The sequence below is a fragment of the Sceloporus occidentalis genome, unplaced genomic scaffold, assembly GCF_023333645.1.
Source record: "Sceloporus occidentalis isolate IW3139 unplaced genomic scaffold, rSceOcc1.0.p SCAF_6, whole genome shotgun sequence".
NCBI lineage: Eukaryota > Metazoa > Chordata > Lepidosauria > Squamata > Phrynosomatidae > Sceloporus > Sceloporus occidentalis.
Window position 1 is genome coordinate 7,079,075 of NW_028316986.1, and position 24,285 is coordinate 7,103,359.

General features: G+C 41.9%; 1 protein-coding gene across 2 annotated transcripts; it reads left to right on the plus strand.

Annotated features, from left to right (window-relative positions):
* Window positions 1-351: 351 nt before the first annotated feature.
* Window positions 352-16,963, plus strand: NEIL2 (nei like DNA glycosylase 2). 2 transcript variants are annotated; one of them, XM_089528275.1, is made up of 5 exons: window positions 352-409; window positions 4,889-5,082; window positions 7,645-8,000; window positions 14,145-14,341; window positions 15,865-16,963. In XM_089528275.1, exons 2-5 carry the CDS (start codon window positions 4,945-4,947, stop codon window positions 16,182-16,184), a joined length of 1,011 nt encoding a protein of 336 aa, XP_089384401.1. In that variant the 5' UTR covers window positions 352-409; window positions 4,889-4,944; the 3' UTR covers window positions 16,185-16,963. The 2 variants fall into 2 exon arrangements, with proteins under 2 accessions (XP_089384401.1, XP_089384402.1); XM_089528276.1 differs by lacking the exon at window positions 352-409 and adding an exon at window positions 2,646-2,664.
* The last annotated feature ends 7,322 nt before the right edge of the window (window positions 16,964-24,285 follow it).

Consider the following 24,285-nt stretch of genomic DNA (forward strand, 5'->3'; position numbering starts at 1 on the left):
ACGTATCCTGTATGTTATTTGCCAGATGAGTTCCTAAAATCCCCAGCCAATGGGCTTGCTGGTGATGATGGGAGTTGTTGTCCCAGACATCTAGGTGTGTCAGGTACCACACACCTGTATGATATTTGGAGACGTGCTAAATATGACACACAGGCAATGTTGTCCCTTCTATAAAATGGCAAAATCAAGGTTTGCTTTTTGCCTGCACAGTTAGCTTTGGAACCTTCTTGGAGATATTAGAGGCGTTTTGGTGGTAGCCCCTTCCACCCTCCAACTGCTTTATTAGCCGGTTTCCCACCAACACCCTCAGTTCCTTTTTGTCCGCTGCACTAGCAGCAGCATCTAGGAACTCGTTTTCCTGTCAGACTTTTAAAAACTCAATTTGACAGGATAAATCTGCGTTTTGGTGGTAATTGTTCATATTTTAAAGCAAATGCTATGGTTTTTTAAAGATAATATTATACTTAAATGTGAATTTAAATTCTGAGGTAGAGCTGTTTAACAGCGGCCTGCCTCGCCTTCTCCTCGCCTTCCTGGCGCGCTTGGCAAAGCCCCTTTTTATTCCTGAGGAAATTTTTTAAAATGGAGCCCCTTCACTGGCTCACTTTTCACATTCTTATCTCTGAGTGAAACTTATAAAATGGCCACAGGCCTTCCTTCCGAAATTGCTTGACTATAGCCTCTCTTTTGCTGCGGACAAACTGTCTCAGGGCCATTCGCCTTGCTTTTGTCTCTTCATTCTCCTGAGGAGGAGTTGTTACTGGCTGCCTTGACTTTGGTCCTCACCGGTCCCCAGCTCCCTGGGGTCAAACCATAGAATCATAGAATCGTAGAATTGGAAGAGACCCCAAGAATGGCCATGCAGTCCAACCCCATTCTGCCATGCAGGAACTCACAATCAAAGCATCCCTGACAGATGGCCATCCAGCCTCCGTTTGAAGACCTCCAAGGAGGGAGACTCCACTACACTCCTAGGAAGTGTGTTCTACTGTCGAACAGCCCTTACTGTCAGGAAATTCCTCCTATTGTTGAGCTGGAATCTCTTTTCCTGGAGCTTGCATCCATTGCTCCGGGTTCTAGTCTCTGGAGCAGCAGAAAACAAGCTTGCTCCCTCCTCAACATGACATCCCTTCAAATATTTAAATAGGGCTATCATAGCATCTCTTAACCTTCTCTTCTCCAGGCTAAACATACCCAGCTCCCTAAGGCGTTCCTCATAGGGCATGGTTTCCAGACCTTTCACCATTTTAGTCGTCCTCCTTTGGACATGCTCCAGTTTCTCAATGTCCTTTTTTAATTGTGGTGCCCAGTACTGGACATCCAAACCAATTGGATGTCATTATCATCATCATTGGTCCCTGACTCTCTGTAGTCAAACCAACTGTCTTACAGCCCGTCCGGAGTCGTACCAATTGGCTTCTAGCCCAATTTTGAGCCTTGTTGGTCCCTGACTCTTCGGGGTCAAACCGTTTGGCTGACAGCCCAACGTCGATTCTCATCGGTCCCTGACTCTCTGGGGTCAAACCAATGGGATGGCTGCCCAGCTTTGATCTGCAAGCCAGTTGGTGTGACTCCTGAAGGCCAGGTGCTGGTAAGGTTGATTCATTTTTTAAAAGCTCTCATCATTGCAGCAGAGAGGTTTCAATTGGGACAGTTAGTTTCTCATTAGTTTCTTCATTGGTTACTTTTGCCACCTTGACTACATTTGGATGTTGCTCAGCCAGTGACCCAGTTTTCATCCTTGAAATGTTGGAGAGCATGAGAATGCCAGATTAATGGAGTGTGTGGCATAGAGTACAGTACATCTGAAGGAGGCTACTTTTTCCTCTACCTCAATATGAGTGCATTTTAATGTTGTTGTTGTTGTTGTTGCTGTTGTTGTGTGCCTTCAAGTCATTTCTGACTCATGACGACCCTCTCATTTGGCAAGTTCCTTCAGAGGGGGCTTGCCCTTGCCCTCCTCTGAGGCTGAGAGAGTGTGACTTGCCCAAGGCCAACAAGTGGGTTTACATGGCTGAGCCAGGATTCGACCCCTGTTCGCCAGAGTCCTAGTCCAGCACTCAAAACCATTACGCCACACTGGCTCTCATGATTTGATAGTATTGTATTTTAACCGTGGTTTAGGGCATTTTTAATTGTGTTTTTTTTAAAAATTAAGCTTTATTGAAATATACATATAAAAACATATAAACATACAACATAAAAACATTACAGAGATTACATATCTCAGTCATACCCCATTCATCCTACAAACTACATTAACCTTAAAAGTAAAGTCTTAACACTGGATATATCTTTCCTTGTTACTTTCTCCTCAGTTATATGAATATACATTTTAAATTTCCCTTCCTGTAGATATCTCATATGTTATGACTAAAGGAAATGAAGAGAATTGGAAAACTGATAGATTAATGTTCACTTATATCTTTTACCCAATTATCTAATTCCTCAATTTAATTGTGTTTTAATGCGCTGTACCCCACTTCCAGCCTCAAGGAATGGCGAGAGTGAAGTAAAAATATTATTATTATTATTATTATTATTATTATTATTCAATATAATTATTATTTATTTATTTTTACCTCATTTGCATGCCTCCTTTCTTCAAGAAGGGACCCAAGGTGGCTCACAGAGAAAAGAACCATGGACATTAGGAACTCAAAGGTCTGCAACTTCTGCAATTGCCTGCAGTTGCAAATAAGGCTGGAGGGAGACCGATCGGATTGTTCAGTAGAGGAGCTGTTGGGTACTCTATGAATTAGGTCTACCAGAGAAAGTGATCAGGGCAAGGGAAGATTTGTGAATGAACTTTATATCACCATCATCTGGAAAAGCAGGAAGGGGAATGAAGCTTCTCTGAAGGAGAGCAAATCACCAGCAGAGTTTAGAAACAAAGTTATCAGAGGCTGAGAGTTAGAATCTAGGTTGGCTGAAGAGTTGGAAAATGATTCAGGGTGTTGACATGTGCCCTGCTTTACTATGCACCTGGTGAGTCAATGTGTGCATGCACATCTGAATGGTTTCCCTTATACAGCATGGCATCTTAGGTTGGATCAAGGTGGGTGTATTTACAGAGGGGGGGAAATGAAGGCATTGCCCTCCCCAGTAGGAATTCTGCCCCCCTCCATGAAATTTTCCTAGCATGGCAGTAATTTAAAATCTCAGTAGAGCCTTTGGAGATAGAGTGCAGGCATCCAAAGAAAAGAAGGAGGCAAAGTGACCCAGGGAATGCCAACACAAGCAGAAGTGTTTTAAATGGGAACAATTTTCAGAGCTGCATCTGCTTTAACTGCCATGGCTCAGCGTTGTGAAATTTTGGGGCTTGTGGTTTTGTGAAATATTTAGCCTTCTTTGCCAGAGAGCTCTGGTGCCCCAGCAAACTACAAATCCCAGGACTCCATAGGGTTGAGGCATGGCGGTTAAAGTAGTGTCCAGGTGCATTATTTCTATAGTGTTGTTTCTGTGCCTTAGTTAAGATGGTATTATTATTATTATTATTATTATTATTATTATTATTATTATTTATTAATATAGTGCTGTAGATTTACACAGTGCTGTACATACAAACAATAAAATACATAAAGGTAAACCTGCCCATGGCGTACATTCTAAGAAATAATAGCATAATACATATAAATAATACGTAACAGTACAGGAAAGGGTTCAATAAAATAAAGCAGGCAAAGAATTAAAAACATCAAATAACAAATAATAGTCACGCAATGCCTGGGAATGCTTCCCTGAACAGGATGATCTTCAACTCAGTTTTGAACATGGTCTCCCTTTCATAAAATGGCAAAAGCAAGGTTTGCTTTGGGGAATTCTTGTGCGTGAGAAATATTTTCAAGCTCTGGATGCTGGAATCCGTGGATGTAGAATCCTTGAATATGGAGGACTGGCTGTACCACTAGAAAACTGCTTGTTTTGAGAAGCCACTTGACTGCCTTTTCACTGCGAGAGACCAAGCCAGCTCCTCTTCTGGAATTCCCTCTATTTCTAGCCATCAACAGCCAGCCTAGCTAGTTCCCATCCTCTTACAAGCCCATTATGGGGAGCATATCTTTAGCAGGCTGGCCCCTTCTCCTCTGGCCATGTGGCAGTTGGGCAAAGTCCAGGAAATTTAAAGTCCGTTTATGTATCAAGGACCTCTCTTTTGCAATCCAATCTGTCTCCATTCCTGTGAGGCCACAGGCCCCTTTGTAGGCAGAGGACAATGGATCCCTCAAAAAGTCACCATGGAGTTTATCGCACTGGCCCTGAAACGGGCCCAGTGCGTTCTAAAATGTGCACGTGCGCGGGTGCGCACGAAACGGGATGGCGTTAAGAACCCCATTTTACCGCACACTGGAACACCACCTTTGACGCCGGGCGTTCCAATTGCATCCCCGTTCCAATCCAGAGGGCACCATTTCTGAGAACTGTTCTAAAGCGTTCTCAGAAATGGTGCCCTCTGGAATGGAACGGGGACGCAATTGGAACTCCCGGCAGTAAAGGCGGCGTTCCAGCGTGTGGTAAAATGGGGTTCTTAGCCCCATCTCGTTCAGTGCGTGCCTGTGCGCACGCACGTTTTAGAATGCACTGGGCCCGTTTCAGGGCCAGTGCGATAAACTTCCATGTTTTTGCATCAGGAATATTTTGGTAGATGTTGAGGTAAAACATGCCAATCCGGTCCAAATTTGAGAAGAAAAACATGGTTTTACCTTGGTTGAAGGTCCCAGTCCGCTGGTTCACTCTTCAGGGTTCCCCTGTTGCAGCTACAGTGTGGTATATCACAATCCAAAAACAAGTAAGGTGTAGTTATGTTGGCCATTTAGTTTATTTGTTTGGAAGTTCTGCAATCCATGTAAAAATCTGTTGCATAGAACGGTATTTTTGACAAACTTTGCAGCTTTTCGTTTGACTGCCGACCTCAGCTGGCTCCTTGGCCTTTTAATTCCTCCCGCAATGCCTGAAGGCCCATCCGTAAAGAAGTTTCAACTCCTCTGCTCTCCCTTTGTGGGGCAGACAGTGACCAAAGTGGGAGGGAGCACGAAACAGATGAACCCCAATGATCTGAAAACACTGGTGCTGTCCGATGCTCAGGTGAGTCTTGCTGCATTTGGCTTGCCCAAACAGTTTACTCTTCTAATATGATCTTATCCATGCTTGCTCAAAAGATGTACCCTACAGAAAAAACTGGAACTTAACTCCCAGGTAAGTCAGCATTCCAGCCCCAATTAGTTTGGCATAAGCCCAATTATTATTATTATTATTATTATTATTATTATTATTTATTTCCTGCCTTCCTAAGGCTCAAGGTAGAGTACAACTTGTTGTTGTTGTTATTTTCTTATATCCCATTTTTCTCCCAATACAGGGAGAATAGTTTATATTATTATAATTTATATTATTATTATTATTATTACTATTATTATTATTATTATTATTATTATTTCCAATCTAGTCATGCACATTTGGAGATCAAAGAAATTTGGGGAATGCAGGAAATACAAGACACAGAAAAATATTAAAATACAAAACATAAAAAAGAGAGAGAAGAAACAGAAAACACATAAAACCAACAGTTAAAATATAGTGCAGTATCATTAAAATATACCCATATGAGTACATTCTTTAAAATATACAAATTAAAAAGTCATGATTAGAGCCATTGAAGCAATGGAACTTACCTAAGGTTTGACTAACCAAGTTCTTATTGTCATAGTGAACTGGCTCTAGTTAGGACCGATCATTTTCAACTATACTAAGCTCGTTTTTGCATCTTTTTCTTTAAAGGAAAAGATTTTCTTTAGCAATTGCTTTTTAAAATTAAAAATGGATTAGAATCATAGAGTTGAACTGGAAACAAAAGCCCCTTGCATGAATACCCAACCAAAGTACTACTGAGAAATGCTCATCCAGACTCGTTTAAAGACCTCCAAATAGTGATTAACAAGTAAAAATAACTTTAACATATACAGGATATCACAAGTGTATCAGAAACAGAAGAGCGCAGGTCCTTCCTCCAAGGAATTTACAGACTCTGTTATTTCCAAATTCCCTTTATGAGTAGTTTTTTTGTGGGTTTTTCAGGCTATGAGGCTGTGCTCTAGAAGAGTTTATTCCCGACGTTTTGCTAGCAGCTGTGGCTGGCCTCTTCAGTGAATGCTGCTATGGAAGAGAGTGGGGTTGAATGACAAGTCCACAGGGTTCAGCAACAACAGAACAGTACACAGATTAACATGTGAATTGCTTTTCTCTCAACCAACAGCATATAAACCCCACTCTCTTCCATACCAGCATTCTCTGAAGATGCCAGCCACAGCTGCTGGCAAAACGTCAGGAATAAACTCTTCTAGAACACAGCCTCATAGTCCAAGGAACCAACAAAAAACTATGGATGCCGGCCATGAATGCCTTCAACTTCACATTCCTTTTATGAATTTGAGAGATTGGCTCAGTGATAGAAGCATCCTGGACCCACTTTGGTTCTAGAATGAAGACATTCCTTTCTGGACCCTCTGGATTCCTCTGGGATTGTAGATATGTTGTTATCTGCTTAAACATTTTGTATGTCCACAGCATGGCTAGAGAACCTGTGGTTGAGTTTGTCCCTCCAGGAATCACAGCATTGTTGTTGTGTATCTCCAAGTCATTTCCAACGTATGGTGACTCTCTCATGGGTTTTTCTTGGCAAGATTTGTTTAGAGGTGGTTTGCCATTGCCATCCTCTGAGGCTGAGAGAATGTGACTTGCCCAAGGTCACCCAGTGGGTTTACATGGCTGAGCCAGGACTGAGCCCAGTCTCCAGAATCATAGCCCAATGCTTAAACCACTACACCAAGCTGGCTTGCATCATGCTCCAGCTGAATACATTTCTTTCCTTGTGATTCCGTGGCTTCCCAGTTTCCAAATGGATTTTCCACCATTCCAAAACACTACAAAGTCTCTTTGCAGGAAGAGCTACAATATGCTAAATAAGATAAAATATGCTGGAATTTTTTGGATCATTGGACCAGTGATTATCTTGAACTGTAGGAATGTGGAACTCTTCTTTAAAGTCGGATTTGGCCCTCGGTCCAAGTGAAGTTCTCTACCCTTACTGTAAGCCAGTAATTGGAATCATGCAGCTCTCCACAGGTTGGTTGACTGCAACTCCCAGCATTTCTCATTGTTGGCTGTATACTGGTTAGGACTCAGGGGAGATGCTCTCTGACAACATCTGGAAGGCCACAGAATTACCAGCCTTACCTTAAACTGGTCACATTTGCACATTATGTTGAAATAGTTTCCATGACTGTTATCCTCTTCCAATGTAATTTGACTGGTACAAAGTGATAGACGAGTGAGGGAAAAGAGGCAACACAAGGTGCATCTACACTGTAGAAATAATGCAGTTTGAAACCACTTTAACTTCCATGGCCCCATCATTTAGAATCCTGGGATTTGTTTGGTGAGGCACCAGCACTCTTTGGCAGAGAAGGATAAAGACCTTGGCTGCATCTACATTGCAAAATGAATGCAATTTTACACTGCTTTAACTGCCATGGCTCAATGCTATGGAATTCTGGGATTTGTAGTTTAGTGAGATATTAAGTCTGCTTGAAGGTGCTTAATACACAAACAATACACAAACATTTACATAAACAATACTTTATTTTCTAGGTCCATGGAAAGAACTTGTTTCTGGCCTTTGGTATCTCTCAGGAAGCGGTGGCCAGCTGTGAGAGCGCAGATTCAGAATCATCCAAACAGAGATCAACTGGTCAAGGGCTGGCAGCTTGTGAGGGCAGCTCCTTTCTCATGAGGGAAGATGAAAAAGTGGCTGATGCCCATGATCTTCAAAAAATGCCACAAGTGGAGCATGATGGAGATTCGCCATTGCTTGCCGAAGACACTGCTGGTGACCTTTGGAAGTGGCTGCGGTTCCATTTTGGCCTGTATGGAAGCATCCGCGCCAACGAGTTTGCAAGAGCCAATAAGGCAAACAAACGGGGAGATTGGAGAGATCCAGTTCCTAGGTATAAATTTTGGGGTGCATTTTTTTTAAAGAAGTGACAAAAAGAGAGACCTGGGCATGACAAAAATGTGCCGGGGGCACAAAACATTCCTGGTGGGGATGCATACATGCTGTACTTTCCTCACTGTATTACATAATACATACCAGAGCTTGGAATACATCTCTCAGAGAGTTGCAGTAGAGAAAAATAAAATTTCCACCCAACTTCAGCTGGCCTTTACCCTACGTCTTACCTAAAATTGTTCTCTTAAAATAGCAATGTGTGTATGTAGCTAATACCTCAGAGGACAGGATCAGGATTCATAGAATCATAGAATCGTAGAGCTGGAAGAGACCACAAGGGCCATCCAGTCCAACCCCATTCTGCCATGCAGCAACTCTCAATCAAAGCATCCCCAGATGGCCATCCAGCCTCTGTTTAAAGACCTCCAAGGAAGGAGACTCCACTATCTCTGTCGAGTAGCCCTTACTGTCAGGAAGTTTCTCCTAATGTTGAGGTGGAGTCTCTTTTCCTGGAGCTTGCATCCATTGTTCCGAGTACTGCTCTCTGGAGCAGCAGAAAACAAGCTGGTTCTCTCAATATGACACACCTTCAGATATTTAAACAGGGCTATCATATCACCTCTTAACCTTCTCTTCTCCAGGCTAAACATCCCCAGCTCCCTAAATTGTTCCACCTAGGACATGGTTTCCAGACCCTTCACCATTTTAGTCGCCCTCCTTTGGACATGCTCCAGTTTCTCAACATCCTTTTTAATTTGTGGTGTCCAGAACTGGACACAATATTCCAGGTGGGGCCTGACCAGAGCAGAATTCAGTGGTACTATTAGAATGACTGTAACAGATTAGAGAGTTGGGCCAAAACCAACAAAATGAATTTCAGCAGGAAGAAATGTAAGATACTGCACTTAGGCAGAAAAAAGAAAGAAAGAAAGGCTGAGATACAGGATGTGTGACACTTCGCTTGACAACTGTACAGTCACCCCTCCATATACATGGATTTTTTTTATCCATGGAAAGTGTCCGTGATTTGGAAATATTTTAAAAATATATAAAACCCAAACAGCAAAATTTGATTTTGCCATTTTATACATTTTACAGTGCCAGTGTATTTAGTGGGACTTAAATATACAGATTTTTGTATCCATGGGAGGCCCTGGAACCAAACCCTAGCAAATAACAAGGTCCCACTGTACATGCAAAAGGGATCTAGGAGTTTTAGTAGACCACAAGCTGAACTTGAGTCAACAGTGTGATGTAGCAGCTAAAAAAGCCAAAGCAATTATAGGCTGCATCAATAGTATAGTGCCTAAATCAGGGAAAGTAATAATACTACTCTGTTCTGCTTTGGTCAGGCCTCACCTGGAATACTGTGTCTGGGCACCACAATTTAAAAAAGGATGTTGACAAGTTGGAGTGTGTCCAGAGGAGGACAACCAAAATGGTGAACGGTCTGGAAACCATGCCTTATGAGAAGAAACTTGGGGAGCTGGGTATGTTTAGCCTGGAGAAGAGAAAGTTAAGGGGTGACATGACAGCCTTGTTTAAATATTTGAAGGGATGTTAAGCTTGTTTTCTGCTCCTCCAGGGACTAGGACCCAGAGCAATGTATTCAAGTTACAGGAAAAGAGATCCCACTTCTGGGCACTTTGGGGGTATGGCATTCAAACACCACATGCTCCCAAACCGCCTGGAGGTTGCTCTGAGGCTACCCAAGATTGCCTGAAAAGGAACAGCAAAACTCACGCCTGCTGGTGGCCCATTTGGGACCATGGCAGTGGCTGGCTTTGGGATTGCTCCATCTGGTTGCCACAGTTCTGAAGCGATTGGGCCTGGATTAGCCTCTGGCTGCTCCTTTTGTCCCATCTGCTTCACCCCTATATCTGTTCCTTTCCCAATGTTTTCTTTTTTAAAAGTAGTTAGGCCCGAGACAGACAGGCCGAAAGGGGCGTGGCAGCGATGATATTAGGGTTCCAGACTGTGCAGCAACCGCACAGTCTGGAACCCTAGTATGCAATGGTGGCGGCCTGATGGCGGGGTCCCATCCACACGGGCGCTGCCATCTTGATGTAACGGACTCACAGCGTGCACACATCACTGCATGTCCGTTACGTCATGAGCGCGCCATTGGCGCACTCACAACGTAACCCTGGCACTGCTAAAAGAACCCAGAAAAACCAGGTTCTTTTAACTCTGGAGGGACGTTGTGTGGTTTGCTGGCTGCAGTGTCCCTCCGGAGTTAAAATGTGCACCATTTAAAGCTGGTCTGTACTGTGCCTTTGTTTTACTTTTTCTAAGTTTTTTTTTAATTGTGTAATGGGTTATCATTTAAAAGCCACATAAAATCTGAACTTGTGTTTTTAAAGGTAAAAGATATTGGGTTATGATTGGAGATAATTTTGTTTTGAAATCCCTTGAACTACTTTTCAGACGTAGAAAGTTAGAAACCAAAAACATATCTATCCTTGAATGAGATTTGTGTTGTTCTGAAAAAAAGAAATATAGTCTTTTATTTCTCCATGTTTAAGTCTCCAAATGTCAACTAAAGTTAAATTATCCAATAGGTTTTTAAAAAATTGTGTTTGGGAGCGCCCTTTGTTTTTATTTTATTATTTTTTCCCTGAAACTCTATCCAGTTTGGATTCTATAACCCCATTACGCTCTCCCATTATAATCATTTTGTCATAACTATATTCTTGTATTTTGCATATATTTTGTGGGAAGAATTTCTGTGTTTTCTTTTGTGGCTTGTACATTCTTATTGTTAATACTTTTTTTTTATTTTGAATCATAATTTCTAGACCAATGAGCTTCTCTTTCCTCCTTTTTTTTCTCCTCCTCTTCTTTCCTCCTCTTCCTTCTTCTTTCCCTTTTTCTTCCTTGTCGGATTGGGCACCTACATTTTCTCCCACAATAGCACTTTGTGCTCTTTATCTTGTTGTCTCTTATCACTCTCTTTAGTTCTAGGGAGAGACTTTGTTTTTGAAACAAGAAATGAGCAGGAGATACTTCATGGCAGGAAAGCCCCACAGGTCTAAAAGACCTGGAGTGGGTAGGAACCTATCCAAATTGCCTGGCGCTACTGAAAGTAGTGATCCATGGAGTGGTGTTGTTCTGTGAACCATTGGCTGCTGGCCAGTGGGAAGAAACAGTTGTAGCATAAATACAGTTCGGAAACAATGGCACATTAGGAAAAAAGATTCCGAACCCATACATCAGATAGCATGAGAAGCACTGTTTTAGAGTGTAGGAGGTGTAAGCTTGCCAGATTTCATAGCCTGGCCCTTCTCCAGTTCTCAGGGAGGAATTTCAAGGTGAGAGCACTGACTTAATAATAATAATAATAATAATAATAAATAAAAAGTTTATTTTTATCCCACTTTTCCAACTTTGATCAAAACGGCATACAGAATTTAGATAAAAAATATACCAAGATAAAAACATTTTAAACAACATTTAAAAACAGTCACAATAACAACACAGGGCCAGCTGAGTGAGGGAATCCATAAACATTACTTGAAAAGTATTTGTAGAGATATATCCCCCCTCATTCCTCCCTTCATTTTGAACCTCATCTTGATCCAACTCCTCAATCTCTTGTACATTGGACACAGTGACTTGCAGCTCAGCTCACCTTGTGTCCAGCGCCTCTCTATCTCCAGTTCACTGGCATGGAAGGCCTTTTCTGAATGCATTTTTGTATTATTCAGGAATCTTAACAACTGGCTGACATCAGTTTAGAAATACAGACTTCAGTATTAAGACAATCAGCTTTATTCAGAAACTAAAGTATTTCACAGCATGGCAATGTTGATAGGACTAAAGCAATTTCAGTTACACAGTATATTAAAAGTACAAACAAATCAAACCTTTTCCCATGAACAAACCTCATTAGTTCCTAAACCACAATGTTCTTCTTCCCAGGACAAGACTTTGGCAGCTCCCAGTGCCTGTTCCCTTCCTCCTACATCTGCTCATTACCCAACTGCAGAATAGATAAACAAGCTTTTCCATCCAGCAACACCAAATCTATGACATTACCCATCACCCGGTAATACAAAGCAAAGCAGATACAGAGCTATTCAGAGTGGTCAGAGAGCTAATCCAACTGCCTCCCACCCCGAACGTATTACTAGAACCAACAGCAGCCTACTCTGACGCATTCAATGACTTCTTTGCCGATGAGATCTCTCAGATAAGGGTCAATCTGGATGCCGGCATTAAAACAGAGACTATGAGAGAGGTATCCATTGACTCCGCGGACTGCGTTAGACTGGATTGTTTTGAGCTTGTGAGTACCGATGAAGTGGACAAGCTCCTTGGATGTGTAAGGAGGATGACTTGCCCCCTCGATCCCTGCCCATCTTGGCTGACCGTTCAGGGAGGAGATGCTGTAACATCACTGCTTCAGACTGTAATAAATGCATCCCTTAGGGGAAATTTCCATCAGCGCTTAAACATGCAGTGGTTAAGCCACTCTTAAACCCTCTCTAGATCCCCTGATAAGGAACAACTATAGGCCAGTCTCTTTACTACCATTTTTGGGCAAGGTGATCGAGAGGGCAGTCGCCTTCCAACTCCAGGCTGTCTTGGATGAAGCCGATTATCTGGACCCATTTCAAACTGGCTTTAGGGCGGGATACGGAGTTGAAACTGCCATGGTTGCCCTAGTCGATGATCTTCGTCTGGGCATCGACAGGGGAGGTGTGGCCCTGTTGGTGCTCTTAGACATCTCAGCGGCATTCAATACCATTGACCATGGTATCCTTCTGGAGCGCCTGAGGGAGCTAGGTATTGGGGGCACTGCACTCCAGTGGTTCCGTTCCTATCTCTTGGGCAGATTCCAAATGGTGATGCTGGGGGACAGTTGTTCTCATAAAAGGGAACTGACATCTGGTGTCCCTCAGGGCACTAGTCTGTCCCCCATGCTTTTTAACATTTACATGAAGCCGCTGGGAGAGATGGGGCACTGTGTTATCAATATGCTGATGACACCCAGATTCACTTCTCTATGTCTCCGACTGCTGCAGTGACTAAGAATAGCATCTCTCCTCTGAATGCCTACCTTGAGTCTGTAATGGGCTGGATGAGGGAAAACAAATTCAAGCTGAATCCAGAGAAAATGGAGGTACTCGTGATAGGTGCCCCTGGTCCAGCAGGGGAGATCTGCCAACCCATCTTTGACGGGGTCACACTCCCCCTGAAGAATGAAGTCCGCAGTTTGGGAGTGCTCCTAGACTCGTCTCTACAGTTCACATCTCAAGTGGAGGCGATAGCCAGGAGTGCATGGTATCAGCTTTGGCTGATACGCCAACTGTGTCCCTACCTGGCTCAGGGGGACCTTGAAACAGTAGTACATGCACTGGTAACCTCTCGTTTAGATTTCTATAATGCACTCTACACGGGGCTACCTTTGTACCAAGTTCGGAAGCTCCAACTGATTCAGAATGCTGCAGCCAAACTGATCACCAAGACACCGAGATCAGAGCATATTACACCGGTGTTGAAATCTCTACATTGGCTGCCGATTAGCTTCCGGGTGCAATACAAAGTGTCGGTTATTACCTATAAAGCCCACATGGCCTGGGCCTGAGTTACTTTAGGGAACGCCTCTCCCTACACAATCGGCCCCGCGCTCTCAGGACATCTGGCACAAAAATATTAGAACAACTCAAAACCTGGTTGAAAACCACCTCTTGTAAAATGCTTTCTGCGATGGCCCCTAGACTTTGCAACAACTTCCCAGAAGAGATCCATCTTATACCTTCTTTGGAAGCCTTCAAGAGGGCATTGAAGACGGATCTCTTCTGGTGGGCCTATCCAATGGATCTCCTCTAATCCGATTTTGAACATCTGAATATGATGACTCCATTCTTACAACTGTGAGCAACACTGTAACAACTCTTCCCCTTTATATTTTATTTTTTATTTTGATTGATGTATTTTGTATTATCTATGAATTTTATGATGTTTCTACTGTTGTAATCCTGCTTCGATCTGAAGGGAGAAGCAGGAAATATAAATAAATATTATTATTATTATTATTATTGACAAACAAGCATGGCAGAAACTCAGAGGGATTCAGATACTGACACATGGCTACTCCAGTTTTTACAAACTAAGAAATTGTTTGTTTTATGTTTAGGCTGATTCTAAATTTTGAGGGCGGAGGTTTCCTTGTGTTTTACAACTGCCAGATTCAGCTGTGTTCTTCTCCTGCAACTGAGCCATCCACTGATATCCTAAGCCCAGAGTTTGATCGGGGAAAGGCTTTGGAAGCTCTTCGCAAAGCCAAGCCTGTGTGTCACACCCTCCTGGACCAAACCTATTTCTCAGGGCTAGGTAAGTTTAGTGTCGCCTAAGGTTTGGTTCCCTTCTGAGGTAGGGATTGTGGTGGTGTGTAGCATTTCAGAGTAAACTAGGAGAGGAGGAAATATATTCTCAAATGTTTCCTCACCTATTATTACTCCAAAGAGCTTATTATTTTATTATTTATTTAAGGTATTTATAGTTTGCCTCCCAGCCCGCAGGGGCTGCTGAGGCGATGCACAACAAAGTAAAGCAAATAAAACAATATAAAGTTGTTGGGTTTTTTTAAAAAAAAATATCTTAAAAACAGACCAAAATACTTAAAAACATTTTAAAACAACCTGAAAGCTTCACCTTGGGACAATGGACATTGTTGTCAGTTTGGATATATGGCAACCCTCTGAATGAGAGACCTCCAAGATACTCTGTTATTACCAATTCTGCTTATGTCTTGTAAACTGAGAGGCAAACCTCTCCTTCCTTGATGGAGGCAAACCACCTGCTGTTCAGTCTTCCTCTTTTCTTTCTTCCACTTTATAGAGCATTACCAATGTTTTCAAGCATCATGACTTTCATGATATATCCAAACTATGATAGCCTCAATTTAGCCATTTTCTGTCTCCTTTATTTTTTAATGTATTTGTTTAAAATATTTCTGTATCACTCCCTGTCCACAAAGGCTCCTGAGGCAATGAAGAAATAAAAAACAATTAAAACAATAAAGGTTAAACACATTATAAAAACACTTTAAAACAACTCCCTAAACTTCTAAGAGCTATCTAAAAACAATCCTAAAATCCAGTTTTAAATCATTTACGAGTAAAACAGCAATTTGAAACACTGAATGCCATGTGGAACAATGATGTTTAGGCTGTTCGCCAGAAACATAAAAGAGATGGAGCCAGCCTAACTTTATAGAATCATTGAGTTGGAAGAGACACCAAGAGCCATCCATCTAGACCAATCCCATTCTGCCATGCAGGAACTCACAACCACAGCATTGCTGACAGATGGCCATCCAGCCTCTGTGCCCAAAAGCCCTTGCCTGACTCACTGAAAGGCCCCTGAAGCCTCCTCACACGGCTATTCCATGCTTTGCAGTGAGCAGGCAGGATTGGAAAAGCATCTGGCTATGTCCATGTAGCCAGATGTGAAATGATGTGCTGAGATCTGCCAGTGGTCCCATGCTGTAATCATTTCACATCTGGCTATGGGAAGGTGTCCAAACAGTTCTCTGAGCTTTCCTGCCCCCTGTGAAGCACAGAATAGCCACGTGGGTCAGATGCTTCATAGGTTTTTCATTAAGTTGGGGTGGGGTCGGAGATTATGTGGCTCATTGTAACATAGCTTTGCATGTGGTTATTTACAATATGTTGCGGGGATTGAAGATTGAGGCCAGAGAGTGAAATTTAAACCTTGGAATTTCAGAGCTTGCTAATCCTTGAACTGTGATAACAGGGTGGCAGTCATTTTATTTTGCTTCTATTGATTCCTCTGCTTTTATCTCTTTTTCTTGAATTCTCTTCTCTCCCTCCCACCCTCCCCACCTGCTCCAGGTAACAGAATTAAGAATGAGGCTCTGTATCTTGCCCGGATCCATCCACTCTCCCTCGGCTCTATGTTGCCACTCTCGGACCTTGAATCCTTGCTGCACTCTGTTGTTCAATTTAGCTTGGAGTGGCTTCACAGCAAGTTACAGAAGCAAAGGTTACAGCTACAGATTTATAGGAGAGATAAATGCCCTGAAGGGCACGAGGTGAAGAAGGCAGCTTTTGGACCTCTAGATGGGTTGAAAAGACTTACGTGGTGGTGTCCACAATGTCAACCTCAGGTGTCATCAGAAGAGGTGGAAATGCCCACTGCACATTCTACCTGAAGTGCCATTTTCCTTCCCCAGTTTTTTTTTTAAGTTGGTTGTGCAAAAAATGCAAAGTTAGATTTCCATTTGAAATGAGGGTAAGGCACATGCTTATGGTTGTGAAATGAACACTGCTCAAACCTAGCATTTCTCATCCTGCCTTTCAGATTTGGAAGCACTTACCTACTGGCGTGTCCTCATCAGGTTACTGCAGGAAGGAATGCAGTTCAAGGAGAGCGATACACAACTGGAATCCAAAATAAGAATTATTGAGTTACCCATGAGAAAGACATTTTGAAACACTGCCAAGCTACCCATGACAGAAACAACATTGGCTTCAGTTGGCAAGATCTTTCTTTTTCCAGATTCTCACCATACTATATGTATGTGGAACTTGGTGGCTCCCCTTATCATTAGGGTGATGAATCCATTCTGGTTTTTATTCTAATGGGGTTGTCTAAGATTACAAACTTGTTTTGAGGGTTAAGGGTCAGCACCTTGCATAGCTCCTTTAGAGTTTGAACTATGTCCCAGAGTGGATTCATCACTCCACTGATATGGAAACCACAAGCTAGCACTCTATATGCCTGATGCCAAACTATTAGTATTTGTATTATTGAAGTTAGGAGAGTAGGCAAAGATGTTGGTTGAACAATAAGAAAATAGGTAGTGGGGTTTTTTTCTAGTCTGCAAAGCAGAGGTTTTATTTTAGTTTTTGTGTGCAGCTGTAGCTCCTGAGATGCTCAAAATTCTGTTTTGAAGATGAGTGTCTAGCTAGATTCTTGGCTTTTATTAAAGTTTGGATTGAACATGAAATGTCTTGTGTACGTTTCTACAAGGATGGGATGATGGTGGTGGCTGGGGACCTGTAATAAAGAGTTTGCTGTACCTCACCACATTATAATCCCATTATATATTCATTGTGAGGAAGCCATGAATTTCCAAGAAACATAAAGCAGATGCATATTGTGAGTGTAGATAGGGCCTTATTTTTCACCAACAATTAGAAGGTTAAATGGAACCCTAGAAGAAAACAGCTTGAAGAAGTTACTTTTGTGGACTATATATCCCCAAATCCCCCAATCAGCATGTCTCCTGGCCATGGTGGCTGTGGGATTCTGGGAACTGTAGTCCAAGACCTAAAGCCAATTGTTTATCCCAGTTACGATAAACCTGTGGAATCACTAGCTGAATTATAAGTCTACATGACTATGAATCCCATGTTTTAATGAATCTGCTCTGCCTGGGATTAGTAATTGAATTTCCCACTCCTCTCAATAAATTTTCCAAGCCTTGGGAAGAAGGTGTTGTTCTTTACTTGGCCTAACCTAGCCTTTCTCAAACCACTGGACTACATGCCCCTTTCTCCTCAATTAATATGGTAATGAGTCATGAGTCATAGCTGAGGCTATGGGAATTGTAGTCAACTTATCAGGAGGACACTCAGTTGGGATAGTTTTAGAAATCAATGGCTGTAGTAGGCTATAAAAACATGTAACATCCTTCCAACTTTCAAGTATCCAGTTTTCAAACCCGGAAGGCATGTTGTTGTCATTGGAAGATGGAACTCAAAGTGTGCAACTTGAGATTGGAATGGCAGCCTTTTCCTACCAGCCCCATGGTTCACATGAGTTGATTTTCCTTGCAGCTGCTTCTTTGTTTTACCCTGCCTAACAATGGGTTCATCTACCAGCACACAAGTTTCTCTGCACCACCAATCCTATTCTTTGCTCTCTCTTCTGAAATACTGCCTTCCTCCCTTGCAAGATTTGGCCCAGGTCTTTCTGCCTTTCTGAGCAACTTCAGAGACCTCAATCTCTATTTTGATCTTTTATCTCCCATTCTTCTCTTCTAAGGTGTGCTCAGCATCTCTGATCTCAAGGGCCATTAAGCTCACCTTTGTCCATCTCATCTCTCTGGAACTGCATAGCCGGATATAGAGGGAGGTGAGTTCCGGCACTGGGCACCAAAAGGACTCCATCTGGGAAGGGAGTGGGAGATGCCCGTGAAACCTTTTTCACTTGATCCTTGGATAATAACATGGCCAAGAGGGGAGGGAAATGCTAGGAATGCACGTCTGGGTCAGGATGCCACAGGTGTGTTCCAGGACAATACACAAATGCACTACCCTCTTTTAAAACTTTCCCTCAGCTCATCAGACTGCCCATAAATAACGGGTCCAAACCAAACGCTCTGTCATCAACTTGTCAGACTCACAATAAATAACAGGGTGGCATAGTGGTATGAGTATTGGACTCTGACTCTGGAGAGCAGGGTTTGATTCCCAGCTCAGCTGTGAAACCCACTGGTGACCTTAGGCATGTCACACACTCTCAGTCTCAGGGGAAGAACTAATCCTCTGAACAAATCCTGCCAAGAAAACCCCATGACAGGCTTGCCTTAGGTCGGAAATGACTTGAAGGCACCCAACAATAACAAGAAGACCAAACTCTTCATCTAGCCTTCTGAATGATTTCTCCTTCATGGGAGCACCTGCTGTCAGGACTCACTGAGAGATCCAAACCAAACTCTTGCTGTGAGGGGTGTCCTCCTTGCCTTTTGGCTTCCACTGCTGGCTGCTGTGGCTCCGGAAGGTTGAAGGTACCTTGTCAAGGGGGTTCACTGCTGTGCCTTTTATGGCATGGTTGCAAGTGGGCTGGATTCAATCAGAGCATGGAGAGGTTGCTTCCTTGGACAATAACTTTTTTATTATTATTATTTATAACTATGCATATCAGTGTGCAATGCAGATGAACGTCTTTGTGCGGTTTGCTACTAAGTGCTACTTTGTGCAGTGTGCTACTAAGTGGCATGCACAACTCTACTTGAGTTAAATTTAATAGAGTCATTTTGCATCAGACAAAAAAGTCTATCTGCTTCTGAAAGGGTACTTAAATAGATTAAAAAATCAACAGGATTCTGGCAAATAATTAAATTGTGGAATTTATAGTGGAATATCATTCAATAATAAAGTGGTAGTGGTGGCAACTAGTTTGGCTGGATTAAAAATGGAATTAGATAGATTCATGGAGATGGCTATGTATTACTGCCTGTATCAGAGGTACATTGGACCCTTGGTATCCTCTGGGGTCTGGTTCCAGGTCCCATCATGGATACCAAAATCTGTGGATGCTCAGGTCCTGTATAATACAATGACATAGTAGGATGGTGTGCCTTATATTAAAATAGTAAAATCTGTACTTCGTTGCTGTTGTATGGCTTCAAATTGTTTCCAACTTACAGCAATCCTAAGGAGAACCTATCACACTGTTTCCTGGGGCTGAGAGTGTGTGACTCACCCAAGGTCACCCAAAAGGTTTCCATGGCTAAGTAGGACATTCGAACCCTGGTCTCTAGAGTCTATGTATATCAGCTGCTGAGGAATGTGAGTTGAAGAAAGTGCTGGTCTTCATGAATTGCTTGTGAATTCTTGACAGACATCTATGGATTGCCGATTGTATGAACAGAATGCTGGATTTTCAATGTGCCTTTGGCCTGATTTAGGAGGACACTTGATGTTCTCCATAGCTTCATTGCTACAAGTATCAAACGCACCTTTAAGTCTCCTGTTGATTTTTGGGGACCCCATGAATTTTCTAGGGTTTTCTTAGGCAAGGAATACTCAGAGTTGGTTTTGCCATTGCCTTCCACTAAATACAGCCTGTAGCACCTGGTATTCCTTGGTAGTCTGCCTTCCAGGTACTGACCCTGCTTAGCTTCCAAGATCAGACAGGATTTGGAGCCTTTGGGGCACTGAGGCAACACTAGACAATGAGTGTATAAAACAGAACAATGCTAGTATGCAGAGATCTCTACAAAGTCTGAGGATGTTGGCCTTTTACACTATATATCTTCAGTACATGCTCAAATTGGTTTAGTAGTTATTTCAGTGGCAGGGTTCTGTGATTATTCTTTTTTTGCATAGCAGGGGGTTTCAGAAGTCTGAAAGATGACTGTTTTAAAACCACCAACATTCCTCCCCTCCACAATTTTGCATTTAAAATGGTCTTTTGAGAGAAACTCTTTTTTTTTAATGGCAGTTCTTAAATGTTAGGTTAATGCTCTGTTATTTTAGGATAAAGATATGATGTTCCAGTTTGGAAACATTAGGGTCTGTTTGCCCACACATGAATTTTCAAAACCCAACAATCCTTTATTGTTTGGAAAAGCAGGGTGGCATGATGTGTAGGTATGAACTTAGATGGTTTTTGTTGGCATATTTGTTTGTGGAAACCTTCTTGTTGACAATTCCTTCTTCCATCCCTGGATTATGTTATTAATTGTTGTCTGCAATGTTCAGGCTAACTCCAGGAGCACAAGCCTTCAGTAAAGTTTTATTCAGTAAGGATAGTAGATCACAGCACGTAGTTTTGCTGTCAGGACTGATATGTCTTTTTCTGATTACTCTGTATATTTAGAGTTCAAGCAATTCACCTATTGCAAATTTGCCATCAACTCAAAACATGTCTTCCCTGCTTTCACCCCTCCTCCCCATACCATGTAACATCTTCCCACAAGAACGGGCTTGGTATCTGCAGCACATACTTTCTCCCCACATAGCTGCCCACGTAGCTCATTATCCCAGGCCACTACAGATACACAATATTTTCTTTTCCTCAGCATCACCAATAGGATAGCATAACCCACCATCCTGCATTTACACACAAATACCCAAGCACAGCAATTAAGCATGGCAGGACCATGTCTGGACCATAATCCTGACACTATTATGTCAACATTGACTTATGGTGACCCTATGAATCAGAGATCTTCTCCATTGCCTTGATCAGATCTTACAAACTCATGGCAGCCATGGCTTCCTTGACTGACTCTATCTCCATATAATGAGGGATTCCCCTTTTCCCCAACCCAATAGTTGTGTCTAGTCTCTTTGTTGCCTATTGAATAAGCAAGACATTCCTTGACCCACCTGAGATGATGGGGATCAGAATCTCATGTTTGAGTAATATTTATTTATGAATATACTCCAGGGATGACTATTTCTCTCCAAATAGTATCCAAGGCAGCTGGTGGAGAATGCTTCCTTGTACAAAAGCTTATTGATGTATTGCTATTGCTATATATATAGGGAGCTGGACAGGTAATCTGTGTGGCAACCCAGTGGCTGAGTGCATGCCATACATGGTGAATGTTCCAGGTTCAAATCCTCACGTCACCATTTGTTTAAGACTCTGGCAGACCAGGAATGAGGCAGAATGACCTGATCTGAGGAAGTCACTGCATAGCTAAGGTAGATTATACCATGCTGTCCGAAACAAGGGTTGAGTTGTTATCCAGAAATGGATTTTTTGCTAGCTCTGTAGCTCAGTAGAAGGCATATATATATATATATATATATATATATATATATATATATGGGGAGGGGCACAGGAAGGTCCACGAAAGAGTATGCACATTACATGCAAAAAGCAACAGCTTTTGTCCATGGTTCTGATGGGACAGGAGTCTCTGAGTCAAAATTCTGGGCCAACATCTGGTCCTATGTTCCTCAATGGAGATTGAGAAAGACACTTTGATGGACTATGTCGCCCTCTGTTGGTTTGGTAGAGAGAGGCAGCCCTTTGGCTCCTCCCACTCATCCTGACCCCTCCCATTCTCTGACCTTCCTCTTACAGTTTTCAAGATGCCCATAGTTTGATCATTTTTCCTCTTCCCTCCCTGTTTGGTGTTGCATCAAGCAAATTCCAGGCCAACATTTTAAATGTTGAACTGCCTCGAGTACATTACAAAGAAAGGTGATCTGTCATTGTAATAAACCAGAAATAAATATTCACAGCCCCAGGGTAGATCCTTTTTTTCATTCACCACTTTCAAAAATGTATTTGATGGGAATGTAGGAGAAGGCCTTTTTGATAACTGCCCCTGGAAAAGGGAACACCTTTTAAAGCAATTTAAACCAGCTTCCCCCTATTGTTGTCCTTTTGTTAAAAGGTAAAAACTTCTGTTCGAACAAGCTTTGGAGGAACGACTGCAAGAGTTTTGAAGAGTATAGTGTTTTATTATTTTATTATTTTTAATCACTATATTGTAAATGTTGGTATTGCTGTTATAATATTTAAATTTTTAATATTAAAAACAGTCAGCCCTGGCAAAGGTGCCACAATCTAATACACAGAGAATGAGAGAGAGAGGAAGGAAGGAGTAATACAAACATAAAACTAATGCAACGTAATTCTAAACAAATTATCTAATTAGAAATACAACAACTCAATATAAAACAAACCGATATATATATATATATATATATATATATATATATAAAATATCAAAATTTACCAGATTATAAACTGTATTTGACTAAAATTTCAATAGCTTTGGATAATAAGACCATTTTAAACTGAGGTTTAAAAACAGTAAGGAAAGGAGCAGTCTGAAAACTGTTTAAATGGTTTTAATGCTATGCATAGTTTAACTATCCTTTAACTGGTCTTGACCATGTTCTTTTTCTTAGGGTTGACATTTCATATTTTTACAAATCTGTAGCTACATTGCAAAAAAAAACCCTTCCCACTCAAGGTTTTTCCAGAAACTGCCACTAGAGGGCACTAGAGGGCAATGAGGGTGCTTGAGTCTGAGAGCCAGGCCAGTCCAGTCGGCTGTGATGGTCATCCACATGGCCAGGCTTGGAAGCACTGCCCCCGCTCTTAACAGTGGCATCTCTAGGGTTGGTGTCATCCACGATTGGTAACTCATGATGGCACACACTTCCCATTGACCTCCTCCCATTTCACACCCTACAGAATCCTTAGCAATGCTTTTTTTGCACTAAATGTTACTCGTAAATCGTAATTCCCATATGCCATTGAGTGTAATGCTAATAGCTGTGACATAAACAACTAGCAAAATTAAAATTATACCTTCAAATGACAATATCATAGGTACAACCTAAATGTGTTTACGTATGCGATTTGGTTAAAATGTAATTTTTAAAAAGAAAATTTTAAAAAGAATTTAAGAATTTAAATTTTTAAAAAAGTTTAAAAAATGACATTTGAATTTTAAAAAAAATCTGGAGCCTCTCCGTTCTTCTCCCTCTGAGCTTCTCCCCACTCCCACCATCTTTTAAAGCATTTGAAAGGGAAGCAGATGAATTCCACAGACTGTTTCTGCCAAATGGTTGGTGTCTGAGAGCAGTGGTGTCACCCCCTTCCTTAGGGTGTCACCTGGCACAGTCCGCACCCTAATAATGATTCCACTGACTCTTAATGGGCTTTTAAAAATAAAATCTTTAGTTACTTTGGTATATAGCCCACTCTGATGGGCTGTATAGCTTCATGATGTTGCATAGCTACCTTGGCTCCTGCATAAGGAGAAAAGTTGCATGTAAATAAAATAAAATCAATCGATCGATCGATCAATCAATCACATCCACTATGGCTGCATCTACACTGCAAAATTAATGCAGTTTGACACCACTTTAACTACCATAACTCCATCCCACAGAATGCTGGGATCTGAAGATTTGTGAGGCACCAGTCCTCCTTGGCAGAGAAAACTAAGACCTTGTAAAACTACAAATCTCAGGATTCCATAAGATGAAGCTACATCCTTTAAAGTGGTGTCAAACTGCATTATTTCTATAGTGTAGATTGACCTTCAGTCAGGGGTGAGGGAAAGTGTCGTTTGTAGGCTGCATGTAGCCCCCAGAATCCCATTTTTGGGTCCCCGATTCCCTCCAGGAGTCTTCCAAAGCTCCCAGACCCCTATTTTTTAAAAAATAAAGAACTGAATAAATCATGGTTCCCTTACCTCTCACTGAGACCATCATTCCCAAATCCTAGAAAACCAGCACACTGCTTGATTTTTAGGCTGAATTCCAAAAGTCTCCAAAGGCAGCCCCATGTAAGTCCATTACAATAATCCACCCAAGATGGAATTAAAGCATGTGTTACCATGGTCAGATTTGATATTTCAAAGCATCTCAGTAGCATCACCAGGGCTGATTCCCTGTGATATATCAAGGTCCCAGACTGTTGTTTTCAGTTAAGATGGTAGGGAGGGATATCCATCTTTTCACAAACTTTTTGTGTTGCTAATGGAGTTTAAATGATATTTTCTGGACTTTAGGACTCTTTGTCTCCCAGAGTCCACAAGGTCA

Coding starts and splice junctions, on each gene's coding strand:
- NEIL2 (XM_089528275.1), top strand. CDS start 4,945: ATGCCTGAAGGCCCATCCGTAAAGAAGTTTCAACTCCTCTGCTCTCCC. Junction 8,001..14,144: donor TGGAGAGATCCAGTTCCTAG/GTATAAATTTTG, acceptor TTTTATGTTTAG/GCTGATTCTAAATTTTGAGG. Junction 14,342..15,864: donor AACCTATTTCTCAGGGCTAG/GTAAGTTTAGTG, acceptor CACCTGCTCCAG/GTAACAGAATTAAGAATGAG.